The following is a 13,631-nucleotide window of genomic DNA, read 5'->3' as shown; positions in this document are numbered from 1 at the left end:
CATTTTTAAACCGAACGCACAATTTCCAGACGGAACATTCACTCATTACGTTCTTTCCACACACGTCGCACAGTTCACAATAAATTTCTATAGGTTTTAGGTTTTTTGCCAACAAAAACCATACCACAGACTGCACATCTGGCGGAGTGTTTGATTGCAGCAAACATTTCAAATTCGAATATCGAAAAAACCAGACGTGCAGAGACGTTCCCGCATGCCACAGATGGATGCCGACTGAGCTGCCGAGCACACACATACCAAAATATAAGTGATCAGCGCACGCCTAGTGGCGTCAATGGAAACGTTCCCTACTTTCCGAATAGCCCTCTTACTTTCTGAATTTCTCCGTGGTTTCAATGCTCAATGTTCAAATTAAATGACAGAAGGATAGGCTGCAAACTAGTCTCTCTTTCTTCTCAACTACTGCCTCCTTTTCAAACCTTTCCACTCATAACTCCAGCCTGATTTCTGTACCACTTGTAGATAACCAGTCATACTTGGTATTTGTTACAATAATTAACAATAATTATCAAAAATTTATTTAGCAGTCTCACATTCAAGTGAGCAGGCAACTGTTAAACCCAAATTAATTTGACACATGTGCATGTATCTTGCAACTGCCTTGCAAAAGAATTAACCATCATGTTTTCCACCCTTTGAATTACACAAACTAAAGCAAATCTTACCTAGTTGTGGTGTCTGCAACAGCAGTTGTGACTGAAAGGCAGAACCTAATCTGGGATTTAGTATTTGCGTTGTCTGCAGAGGAGTTGCAGCTGACCCTGTGATCTGGATCCCACCAGTGACTTCGAGTGACTGGACACCACTTGTTGCCACGTGAAGACCAGTTGTGAGCTGATACTGTTGATACTGCAGGTGCAGCCCAGACCCATGCTGCACCTGCAATCCAATATAATTCACTATTTACACCACAATGAATAACCTAACACAGCCACTTTTAATTACATCCAGCTTTTAGGCTTCAATAGAAACACTGTGTGTGTGTGTGTGTGTGTGTGTGTGTGTGTGTGTGTGTGTGTGTGTGTCACAGAGACACTTGCACGTGTGCACTATAGTACACTATACAAAATGTAAGAGCCTCTCAATATTAAATACACAAGAGTTTAACGCAGTCGAGGTGTGAAACGTACGTTCCATGTATTTGCATAAAACTGAAGTCTCATTATTTATAAAAAACAAAAAAAAAAAGACTACTAATACTACTACTACTACTACAACTACAATATTTGGCAAACAATGCTGTGAAATAATACTGCCACCTCATATGCTACATGTATATGCTTTTCTATATTCTGGATAATTAATCTTTATTATTTTTGATATGTGCTTATTTTTCACAATTTTTTATAAACTTCTATACCAGAAACTAATTCAAATTTCACATGTCACTACTTAGTTTTCATTGACAAACAGGATATTTGAGAGTCAGCAGCAAACTGACTTCTGGGTAATAAACTGGTGGCAGTTCCACTCAATGTAACAATGCAAGTAGCTAGATTTACTTAAAGTAGCAGTAAATTTCAGTTTGCCTTTACAACAGTTTGTACTACTATTGTGTAATGGGATGTCAAATTTGTCTGTAAACAGACATATTTGATTTTTAACTTTTTCAACCTCAATGTTTTATTGAGCAATGGGAAGTCCAAGATGAAATAACAATATGGAAAGGATGGATTGCTACTCACCATAAGCGGCACGACTCAGTCACAATCTGACACAAAAATACTGCTAGGAATGTTGAGTTCTCATATTATTGTCCTCCTCCACAAATAGAAAACACACACATCCACAGAAGAACACATTTGGCCACTGTCATCTCCAGGCACTATGACCCTACTGTAACTACATCAGAAATGAACAGGAATTTAGCTGGGGTATGTAAGCGAGTGTATGGAAGATGTATGCAGTGAAGATGGTGATGAATAGCAGGATAGGTATGAGGGAAGATACTAGTGCTGGCCGTGAGAGTGCAGCGATGAGGTGGCACAGGTCTGCAGGTTGGTAGGTGCAGCATCTGAAGGATGTGGTGAAGGTGAGGGAGGAGCGCAAAGAGTAGAAGAGAAGTAGAGAATGAGAAAGGATTATAGAACTTCCAGGGACCCAAATATTTTTCCTTAAATAGGGGTCTTGCCAGAGTACGTGGCATGAGTGACACGAATCATAAATGTAGCATTTATAGGTAATTTAACTAAGAGCTATTAAAACTCGCAATATCCCATCCAAGAAACTTATATGCAGCAAATATTATACGAGGCCTGTTCACAAAATCCTTCTACACCTGGGTTCTACTTATTGTCTCCTTTGAAATACTCTCATTGACAATTGAAACACCACTCCTGATGGCATTTCCACTTCCAGAAGAAGTCTCGGTATGCTTCTTGCTGGATCACATGAAGCACTGTTTGCGAATTTTCTTTTATCTCACCTAACGCTGTCCTTGTCCTTCAACAGGGTTTTCAACTATGGAAATAAAAAAACACTCCGCAGGGGCCAGGTCTGGTGAATACATGGGGTGAGGCCGCACAGTGATTTCATTTCTTGTGTAATAGTCACACACCAGCAGGGATGAATGTGCAGGTGTGTTATCGTGATGCAAGAGCAATAAATTGTCTCACCACACTTCAGCCCATTTCAATCTCACGTTTTCTCGCAGACATCGCAAAAGGTCCCGACAGTATCACCAATTAACAGTTTGTCCCTGTGGCACAAATTCGTGATGAACTAATCCTTCAAAGTCAAAGAAAACTATCAGTACAGTTTTGACATTTGACCTGATCTGACGAGCTTTTTTGGTCTTTGAAAACCTTCCCCAACTCACTGTGAAGACTGAATCTTTGTCTTAATATCATAACCGTAGAGCCAAGTCTTATCACCAGTTACAATTCTCTTAAGGAAAATCTCGTTATCATTTGTGTGATCCTAAAGCTCTTCACAGATTGCGAGGCGAAAGTCTTTCTGGTCTTGACTCATGAGCTATGGAATGAACTTGGTGGCAGCACAATGCATTCCAAGACGCTGTGTCAGGATTTCATGGCATGAGCCAACTGAAATGTTACATTCTTCTGCAATCTCTCCGACAGTCAGTTTTTGACTGGAACACATAATTTCATTGATGCTCCCGACATGAGCATTGTCGGTGGACATCAAAGGGCGTCCTGAACGAGGGTCTTCTTTCACTGCTGTTCAGTCAATTTTAAATTGTGTGAACCAGTTGTAAAACTGAATGTGGATAAGCACTCATCACCATAGGTTTCATGCAGCATTTGGTGTTTCTCTGTAAAAGGGTTCCTTCTGTTTCACACAAAATTTAATGCAGACGCATTGCTTCTCTAACTCTGCCATCTCAAAGTTTTGTAAACTGTGTGACAACATTCTACTCATTACAGTTACTAACAGGCATAAAACACAAACTTCTAGTGGTTACACATCATGTGCAGGGATGCCAATTGCATTTCACTCCAACATCCCACTGGCATGAAATTACAAATGTTTCTGATTGTTTTTGAACAGACATAATTATTAATACACTTTTCATAGAACATATATTTTTAAAAAAAATAAATTATTAATTCCTGTTTATTTTGTCTTTCCAGCATATTACGGTGAACGAAATTGTTGCTGCAGCTGGTTGATGTAAGTTAGAACTGATTCATCTACATTAAAAGAGGAAAAGAAATTCCTGGTACAGGAATCTTTATCTGCAGCATTTAAGCACATTCCTTATATTTGAATATGCCACACATATAGACGGCACTAAATCTTATTTCTTCGCCACACTCAGAAAATTCGCCTTAAGATTGTCAATGTCAGCTTTTCCTGAACTGTAAGCATTCTACATTTGTGGGAAGTAACTCTACAGAAATACAATTGACAAGTCCGACACTTCAGTAACCAAACAACAACACTTTTCATGCTTTGTACTCTTAGGCTCAGTGACAATGATGTCAGATAAAGTGACTTAAATTGAACAGAAATCTTTTTCAGATTCTTCCAATGCATCTGTCGGTACTGTTACAAAGGGAGTTGACTTACTGACTACAATCTAGACACATGTTGACCAGGTGAATCAGTTACCATTTAATGCATCACAGGACAAATTAAGACCCGAGTAAAGTTGAAAGAAATCAGAAACTCAACTACGACATGCTAGGAATTAAATAAAAAACATTACTTCAATTTGCAAAATGTTTAATGTTTACTCCTTAACTGCAGACTTTTTCTTAAAGCAAGGATCGTTACAAGCAGGAGAAGTAACATTGCTCTTATGGGAGTTGCACCAGGACCAATGGAAATATTCGTTAAAAAGTGGGATTTCCTTAAAAACAGGTTCATTGATTCGGGGTTTTAATGTATGCACATGCTTGGTGTGATTGAGGGCGTGTTTAGTACTCGGGAAGAGCAGAGAATATGATAGGCAGGTAGAGAGCAGGAACTAGCAAAGGTCAAGGGCTGGGGGTGGAGTGAGGTGTTTACGGGAACGAAAGATATGTTGCAGAGTGTTCACACCTGCACAATTCAGGAAGCTGTTGTTGGTAGGAAGTATCCAGACAGCACAGCCGTCATTAAAGCAAACCCCATCACATTGGGTAGCATGCTCTGCAACAGGGTGATCCAGCTGCCCCTTGGTCAACGTTTAGCAGTGGGCTTTCATGCGGACATACACGTAGTTAGTAGCCAAGCCTACGTAGAATGCGGCAAAGCAGTTGCAGTTGAGTTTATAGATCACAGGGCTGCTGCTGCTTTCATAAGTGTACCTGCCTCTGCTGGGGTAGTAAATGCCTACGACTAGAATATGTGGTATTAGGAGGATGTATGGGAGAGCCAATGGGTGAGTGGTGAAATATCTCTGAATGGGGGTGGGCAGTGTAGATAGGAGAATATTTCTCATTTCAGGACACAATGAGAGGTATGGTAGTCAAAATCCTGGATGAACATGATTCAGTTGCTTCAGTCCTGGGTTGTACTGAGTCACAGGAAGAGTGCTAAATTGTGGTTAACTGTTCGTATGTGGAGGATGGTAGGTGAATGGGGAGAAATGACTGTGTATGTGTTTCTGGACAAAATTGGCAGGGTAATTTCTGTCTGAGAAGGCCTCAGTGAGACCCTCAGTATATTCGGAGAGGGATTGCTTGTCAAGTACAGGTGTGGTTACCGTGGGTGGCTACGCTGTATGGAATAAACTTCTTGGGGTAGAATGGGTGGCTGCTGTCAAAATGGAGGTTTTGCTGGTGGTTGGCAGGTTTGATGTGGATGGAGATCCTGATGCAGCCACCTTTGAGCTGGAGGTCGACATCTAGGTGCCGGCTTGTTGGGCTAAGGAAGACCAGGCGAAGTGAAAACGGGAGAAGGTGTGGAGGTTCTGGAGGAATTGGATAGGGTGTATTCACCCTCAGTCCAGATTATTAAGATGTTTTCACTGAATCTTAATCAGGTGAAAGGTTTAGGATTGTGTGTGGCTAGGAAGGATTCCTCTAGATGCCCCATGAATTGTTTAGCATAGGATGGTTCATGTGAGTGTACCTGATGTACCATGCATTTGTTTGTAGGGGATGCCTTCCAAGAATAAATAATGTGGGTGTGGTCACAGTACCAGGAAGGATGTTGCAGGTTTGGCCTCAGGCAGGAATATGGAAATAAAGTTTTCAATAGTGCGAGGTCATAAGCATTGGGAATGTTAGTGAAGAGGAAGGTGGCATTCACAATGACAAGCAGGGCACTGGGTGGTAAAGGAACAGGAACTGTGGAAAGTTGAGGTTGATGTGGTTGGCCTTCTACATAGAAGGGTAATAGGCTGAAGGTGTTGGCTCACAAGGACAGGGAGCCTCTGTGGGGGCACGGTAACCAGTGACAATAGGGCTTTCTGGGTGGCTGGATTTATGTAATTCAGGAAGCTTTTATAAGGTAGGGTGCGGGGAGTGGTGCTGGTGACAAGGGAGGTAGACTCAAGAGAAGACATTCTGGGACAGCTGGCAGAGTTCCTCCACCGTGTAATCCCTACAGTTCATAACCACAGTGGTGGAGTGTGGTACTTCCCGCAAAGATGAGGTTGGTTTTCATGTCAAAAGATTCGGAAAATGATGGTGAAGCGATGTTTGAGGTTAGGAAATTCTGTAAAGTTAAAAGGGGATGATTTGGGGAGCATTGGATGTTGATCACAATTGTATGGAGGAGGAGTATACTAAGTCAGGCAGGGTTTGTAACTGGTTTCAGATTGGCTGGCTTAGTAGCAAAGAAATGTTTCTGCAAGACATGGGGTAGTAGAGAAGGTCTTTAATTTTGTGTGTGTGTGTGTGTGTGTGTGTGTGTGTGTGTGTGTGTGTGTGTGTGTGTGTGTGTGTGTATTTTCCACTTCTGATGAGTGAATAGTCCGGAAGCTGAATATTTCCAGCAATCTTTTTCATGGTGCTTGTCTGCAACTTAATGCCTGCTCCATGTGGTGAGTAGCAATCCATTGTTTCCATAATATTGTTAATATTATGCTGCTTAGGCAACAAACAAATCAAACCCTCTGAAGAAACATTTATAATATGCAGGTTTATTTTTTAACAACCACTTCACACCTAACACAACATGCAATATCCCTTTGTATCAGGTCACTATTTTCAGCACATATAAATCAACCAATAAAATATTTCACAGCTGCTTAGCAAAATATGCACAGGATTATGAAATTAAATATGACAGTATCAAACTGCCTACACTGTTCTGTTATACTTTGCTGCTTCTGATAAACTGGAAAGAAAATGGTGCCATATTCACATTATGAACTACCACTCCACTGCAGAAAGATTTTGTACATTTAAGTCATACATAGAGAATTAGGGAAATTCATAGACCTAGTATAGATTCAATTTATACAACCACCAATCAACTCTCAAACAGGCTCTTATGGGTGGAAAGATAACTGATAATTTGGCAGCAGAACCATTCCACTTTTTAAAACATGCCACTATTGAATGAGTGGCTGACATTCAGGAAGCAAAATTTTGTAATACCACGAACAGAAATACCAAAAGAGGGAAGTACTTTCGGTTTTAATCAAGAGTTCTGCAAACTGTTTCCTAGACGTGAGGAATGGCCAGTCATTTTCTTTCTTATATTTACAGTTTTCTCAATTGATTTTTCTCCTTTCAAACAATTACTATTAATACTCCGTGGCTAAGGGCTTCTTTTATAACAAAATTAATGAAGATAATAGTATGTCCTCTACATCATACACGACACTGCATTTACACAGACATCTATATCCAGAAAGCCATGGCAGGCAGATCAAAGAGCAGTAAGAGCTGTGGGAGGTCTCCCTCCTGTCAACAGATAATAATCCTAAACAATGTGGAAGTTTCAGAAATTGGCACACATTCATATTCTACATTTATCAGACATTAACACTGCCACTTCACCATCGTTATGAAGTACTGAAGGGTTGTGTAATAGTGGATTGGATGTCAACATTTTAACACTGTGACTTTCATGATACAATTTAGAGAGAGAGAGAGAGAGAGAGAGAGAGAGAGAGAGAGAGAGAGAACATATTTCCATACCTTGAGCTTAAAAAATTATTGAGTACACTGACAGCAGGAACGTCCACTCACAAAAAATTGATCTTTTATGCTTTTCCGCCAATTACATTTTCTGAACAACATTACGACATAAAAATTTCAACAGTTCTCCCAATATATAGCCAAGGCCTACAATACATTTCCAAATACCTGCAGTCCTGGTATCTGGGCAGCAGTGGAAGGTACGTAATATTCAACTCTTGCAACATCCGTCTGCGTAGTTCCAACTTGTACAGGTCCTTGGGACATAACTGAGATGGCTTCATCCATCTGGGTTGCTGAATACTGTTGTCCTTGAGCTGCAGTCTGGCTACTTGGCACTGGAAGTTTAAGATCCTCACGATCACTGGAACTAGCTGCAGCACCAGCAGCCAATGCTGCAGCTAGGAGAAATAATAGGTTTCATTTGTTAAAAAGGAACTAATTATACAACTGAAATTATCTGGATCTAATATCAAGCCTGCATTACATCATTCATGAACTTTTTGAGAATTAAATTCATCAGTGACATGTTTAAACGGCATTGCTTAATCCCAATGTCGATCAAAAAATGGGAAGTGATTCAAATAGGCTTAAAATGACAAAAGAAAGTTATGAAATCCAATTTTCACTCACACACTATCTCTCTCTCTCTCTCTCTCTCTCTCTCTCTCTCTCTCTCTCTCTCTGTGTGTGTGTGCGCGTGTGTGTGTGTGTGTGTGTGTGTCACTGTAAGTGTAAATCACTGTGCATAAAAACAAATTACTGATAGCAAAGATTAACGCAAAGGACTGTAGTGTAAATGGGCAGTATGTTCTTCCATTTTTTGCTATGAAAGAGGATTATGAGTGTAACCGAACAAACAACATTATACCGAGAGACAGCATTTATGGTTCACGGAACAAGAAAAGAACTACACATCATCTTTGAGTAACCAATGGGACTAATGCTAGATAACCTTGAAAACCATAAATGCATTTAAGAAAACCCTCCCTAATATCATAAAGACGTTTCCAATTAGTGCCTCATCCATATTCTCATGAGTTATTACAGTATAGTAAATGCTGAGAGAAGCTCAAATTCCACAACTAGCTAGCTAGCCAGCCAGCCTTGGGAACATGTTGAAAATTATGTCACTCATAACAAGTGAACATCTGCATACTTCTTAGGATCCAAATTCCCAATCAATAAAAGCTAAGAAGTACTCACACACTCCTTATGCAACTGATATGTAAAAAAAAATCTTTAAACCCCAAGTCTAAAACCAAGAACTTTTATTATCTTAATTTGTTCCAAAACCTACATTGTAATTACAATGCCACTGCTACTTGGGTATGCCTGAACCACCTGATTTTAAATTTATGATAATAGTTTCACAGCTTACATCCATCTTCACCACGCTTCCCAAAGCTTTTCAGCATGCCACATACAGCTTGTCTACACTGAACGGGAAATGTCTATTGTTTCATGCAGTCAATTCAGTGTTTGCTATCTTGAATGTTTTGTTTGTTCCTGCCACATAGGCTTTAACGTGTGCCCAAATTAATTCAGTTAGAGTATACTGACATTGGTAGGTGGGTAAGTGCAAAACTGCACTACCAAAGTCACATGCCAGTAGATCAAGGTCATACGTTTCGTCATTGGAGTTGTATAAATTAATGAGCTTCAGCAGTTTGGCATGAATCTGGTTTGTACTGTGGAGAATATATTTATTTTCAAGCCCGCACATAATATCTGCTTTCCTGGTGCTTGCACTTGGTGCTTTCCCTGTAAGAGCTGTTGTTCATTACAATGGCCAATTTCAGAGCAAGTTCATTGAACCACTTCTTGAAAGTGACAGCATTCACTTCCAAATGGCAGTCACAGCTGTTTTTCTTATAGCTGAATACAAGTTTGCTCTAAGGAACAAAACCAGAAGAAGAATTATCCGAAGCTTACCAGAGAATGTTTTCCTACAGGAACTTTAAAAGCACTAGTCTCATCATTCATTTCAAAAAGCTTTCCTGAAACAATTCTGTTTCACTCATCTTTCATCTAGGTAATACACCACCTAACCACAATGTTCTCTTTTTTTCGTACATCACTCTCAGGAACGTGGCACGTGCTGCAGCTATATCACTTCTTTCCATTAAAAACTTTCTTCCATCATTATTTTTAACATAAATGAAACCATCGCATCTTAAAATTCTTTGCATTGACAAAGCACCACCTTTGAGGGCAATTTTCTCACACATACTTATAGTAAGTTTCTGTGACATCAGATATTCACAATTTATATCCACTTACACCCATTTCAAACAACAAGCGCACCTTAAAACACCACTGCCACAAGTGTATGGTTTCTCGTGATTTTGATGCTTTTCAGGTGACAAAACTATATGTTCCTGGTGTTTCTGCAGCTCTAACACCTTAATAGTGTGCTTCCAGGTGTCCTGGTGATTGGTTGTTTCCACTTTATGTACAACATTTTGACAACTGATCCATCTGTCTTCTACAAGTGCTGCAATTTTTGCTGTTGTGTGTACTTGCTGCCTGGATTCCAACCAAACTGAGCTATTGCTGGTCTCATGCATAGCCAAGTTCCATTCCCAACATTTATACTACACCCTTTGATGCTCTTGTTTTTTAGAACTCACTTTTTTGTTTTTTAAATGAGCACCTTAATAACATTGCCCCAGAAAATTGGCATTTGTACCACGATACTGATCTCCCGGCATTTCATCTCATGATGGTATTCAATGCTCTGCAACAACTGATTTGCTTGGTAGTTTTAGTCATGTATATTAAAGTTCCTTGCAGCTCTCCTCGCTGTTCCAATTTTCTGCCCTGTGTGACATATGCCACGTTCACCGGGAATGCAGTACACCCTGCTTTCAGAGACCCATATCATATTTAACACTACAAAGAATACTATTTATCTTAGCTGAAAGGAGAAAGTTGTATATAACATCTACTTATTTCCTGCTGGATGGAAAATAATATGAACAAATGAATAGCATGATGATGGGTACTCCATTATCACCTGTCATAGCAAACCTATACACGGAAAAGGTTGAAGCAAATGTGCTATAACCCACCAAGATGAAATAAATGAGTTCCTATCAGTAAATGGACAACACATTTGTGGTGCGGCCCATGGAGTAGAAAAGTTTCAGGAGTCCTTGTAACATAAAATTCATGATGGAACTTGAAAAATATGGCCGAATACTGTTCCTTTGCGTGTCGGTTAAGAGAAGAATGGATGCATCCCTGGGTCAATTGGGTTAGGGTCTCTATATACACTATCTCCACGCCTCAAGCCATCACCATCCGCCACAAAGAAATTTGGTGCTGAAGACTCTAGGCCCTGGAGCTGTAATATTTTCAAACAAGGAGAGCACCAACAAAGAATTGTAGCACCTATGAATATCATTCTGAAGGAATGGGTAATCATCACATCATCAAACTGAATGGGTGGGTAATGCAATCATAATCAAGCTTGCCTCAAAAACACCTTGAGACAGACCAAGGAAGAGAATCCAGGAATCACTTATTTACTTTATGCTAGCCCAATACCCAGAAATATCAGTAGAAAAGATAAGTAGCCTCCTAAAGAAGCATGACAAGCATTATATTTTGCTCTCTTCAGTTAAGATAAAAAGTATTCTTTGTTAAGTTAATGATGATCTAGGCCTCCAAAAGCTGGGTAGGTATTGCATTCTATCCAACTGTGGCATGTCTTACATGGTGCTGACTATCAGAACAGTTGAGGAGAGATGCAAAGACCATGAACAACATATCTGACTTAAAAAAAGAAAGACAACACCCAGATGTTACCCAGCACTGCCTCAAACATGATCACGAAACAAAATATGACGAGACCAGTATTATGGAGCAAATGTAAAGTTCTTGGGACACCATAATTGAGAAGCTATCGAAATAAAAGTTATCACAAAATGTAATAGGGACAGTGGTTTTAAATTAAACAACACTTGGGGTCCAACACTCACTCTATTAAAATCTTGCTGGACATCCCATCCACTAGAATTTGAAGATGCTGAGAAAATTCATGTTTCACAGAATATCAGTTCGAGCTCTGAAAAATGGAACAGCATCAAAGGGCGTAGTGAGTGTTGGAAATCTAATACAGCTATAAACAGCAGCATGAGACCAACCAAAGTTGACAGTCTGGAAGTAATACACACATCAAGTACACACAACAGAAAAACTAAGAGCATCGGAAGAAGATAATTGAAATATTGTGCATAATATAGAAACAACTCGGCAGAACACCCAGAGGCAAACTATCAATGAACTGCACTGAGAAAACCTGACAGATCACTTGAGATACACTTGTTTACAATTTGCTGTTCAGTTCTCCTGGCAACATGACGTGCTTCTGTAGTCCGTTCTTGTGTCTTCAAAATGTCAACAATAGGAGTCTCACTTTTGGATTCATATTTGAAAGACTTATGAATACGGTATGCAATCCTGTTCGTTTGCTTGTGAAGCACTTTATGTTTATCGCCGTCACCCGACTTATTTATTTGTTGAATCGCACTAGCCCATTTACAGGAACACACTCACAGCTATAGTACTACAAGAAAATAACAACAGCTGAAATTAATAATTTAGTCACTCTGTGAATGAAACTGCATTGTCGCGAAGTACAGCAACAGCGCAGCCTGTGTGAGAGATTCTCGCTGTGTATGAGTAACTCACAGGTAGCCGCTTGAAAAGGGAATGAATCTTATTGACCGCTGGCAGTTAATAGAGTGGAATGCATAGAACAGATGAAAATTTAACTGTCCTTGTATGTGACTGATTATATCGATAGCGAGCTGATGTGCAGATTGTGGTGTATTGATACTAAAATACTTTCATATCCTCACTTCTTGCTGGTATTTGTCATTTAATTCCACGAAGTGGGAACCTAATGGCTGACAGAGCTCTTCGACAATGACTTTCAAGGCATATGCCATTATTATTCCAAGAATCGCATAAATAATTTCAATGATGTGCAGTATACAGTTCATTCTATAAAGCTATCTGAACTGATCAGTGTGTCGACTGCAACTGAAAATGGAGAAAACCAAGTTTAATGTTATAACTGTAAAATGTAATTATATTAAATTTCAGCCTCCAGTTGCATAAGCTAAGAAACTTTAACTAGGTTTCATCTATAATAACGTAGCCTTCTTCAGAAATGTCACAATATAAAATTAAAACATGCCGGATATTGGCCTTGTCAAACTTACATGTTTGTACAAGAGTACATAGTCTTAAGACATTGTGACATTTCTGAAGAAGGCTGAAATTTAATATAATTAGCTATTATTAAACATTTTCATTTTATGTGTTGGACTGCAACACAAATCAAAACAGAAATGGATGAAGATCACGTTGACTCTGCACTACCACTGAAGACCATTTACTGTCCACTTAATGTGGTCTAACAAGCACTGAATAGGAAGTGCGCTTCGGCCATCCAACTGAGGTCACCACAAAGAAAATCATTGACAAAATCCACGATATGGTAATGCCAGATGACTGAACAAACATTCGAGATTTCTGAGACGGAGCAGCTGCGTAACATCCTGCGTGAATTATCAGCTGCATGAACAAGATGTGTGCGAGGTGGGTACCATGATTGCTCAGTTGCCCAACAGTGCAACTGGCACAACATTTCAACACAATATCTGGTAATGCTTAATAATGATCTGCAAGAGTTTTTGCACTGATTTGTGACTGTTTATGAAACCTGGACCCATCACTACACATAGGGGAGAGTCAAAATGGCAGTGAAAACATTGGACAAAGGCTAGTGAAAGTGTACCAAACAAGGCAAGACCATTTTGACAGCTCATTAGGTGATGGCCACCATTTTTTTGCAATTCCCAAGGTATAATCCTCATACATTACTTGGAAAAAGAAAGAACCATAACGTTCACTGATAAATTGTTAGAAACTTGCACTGACAGAAAAAAAAAAACCAGGTTGGCAAGCAGAGAAGTGCTCTTTCACCAGGATAATACACCCTCCTACACATCAGCAATAACAGTAGTTAAAGTGCATTAATTGGGCTTCGTATTG

General features: G+C 39.6%; 1 protein-coding gene across 1 annotated transcript in view; it reads right to left on the bottom strand.

The window, feature by feature from the left end:
* LOC124594193 (ankyrin repeat domain-containing protein 17) overlaps window positions 1-13,631 on the bottom strand; it is a 256,867-nt gene that overhangs the window by 120,846 nt on the left and 122,390 nt on the right. The window contains exons 22-23 of the mRNA XM_047132555.1: window positions 7,731-7,963; window positions 687-900 (exon numbers count right to left, since the gene is read on the bottom strand). Coding sequence (XP_046988511.1) covers window positions 687-900; window positions 7,731-7,963 — 447 coding nt within the window. The remainder of the gene's footprint in view (window positions 1-686; window positions 901-7,730; window positions 7,964-13,631) is intronic.

Source organism: Schistocerca americana, chromosome 1 (genome assembly GCF_021461395.2).
Source record: "Schistocerca americana isolate TAMUIC-IGC-003095 chromosome 1, iqSchAmer2.1, whole genome shotgun sequence".
NCBI classification, from domain to species: Eukaryota; Metazoa; Arthropoda; class Insecta; order Orthoptera; family Acrididae; genus Schistocerca; species Schistocerca americana.
The sequence above is the reverse complement of the archived record's forward strand: the minus strand, read 5'-3'. Positions and strand labels throughout refer to the sequence as shown.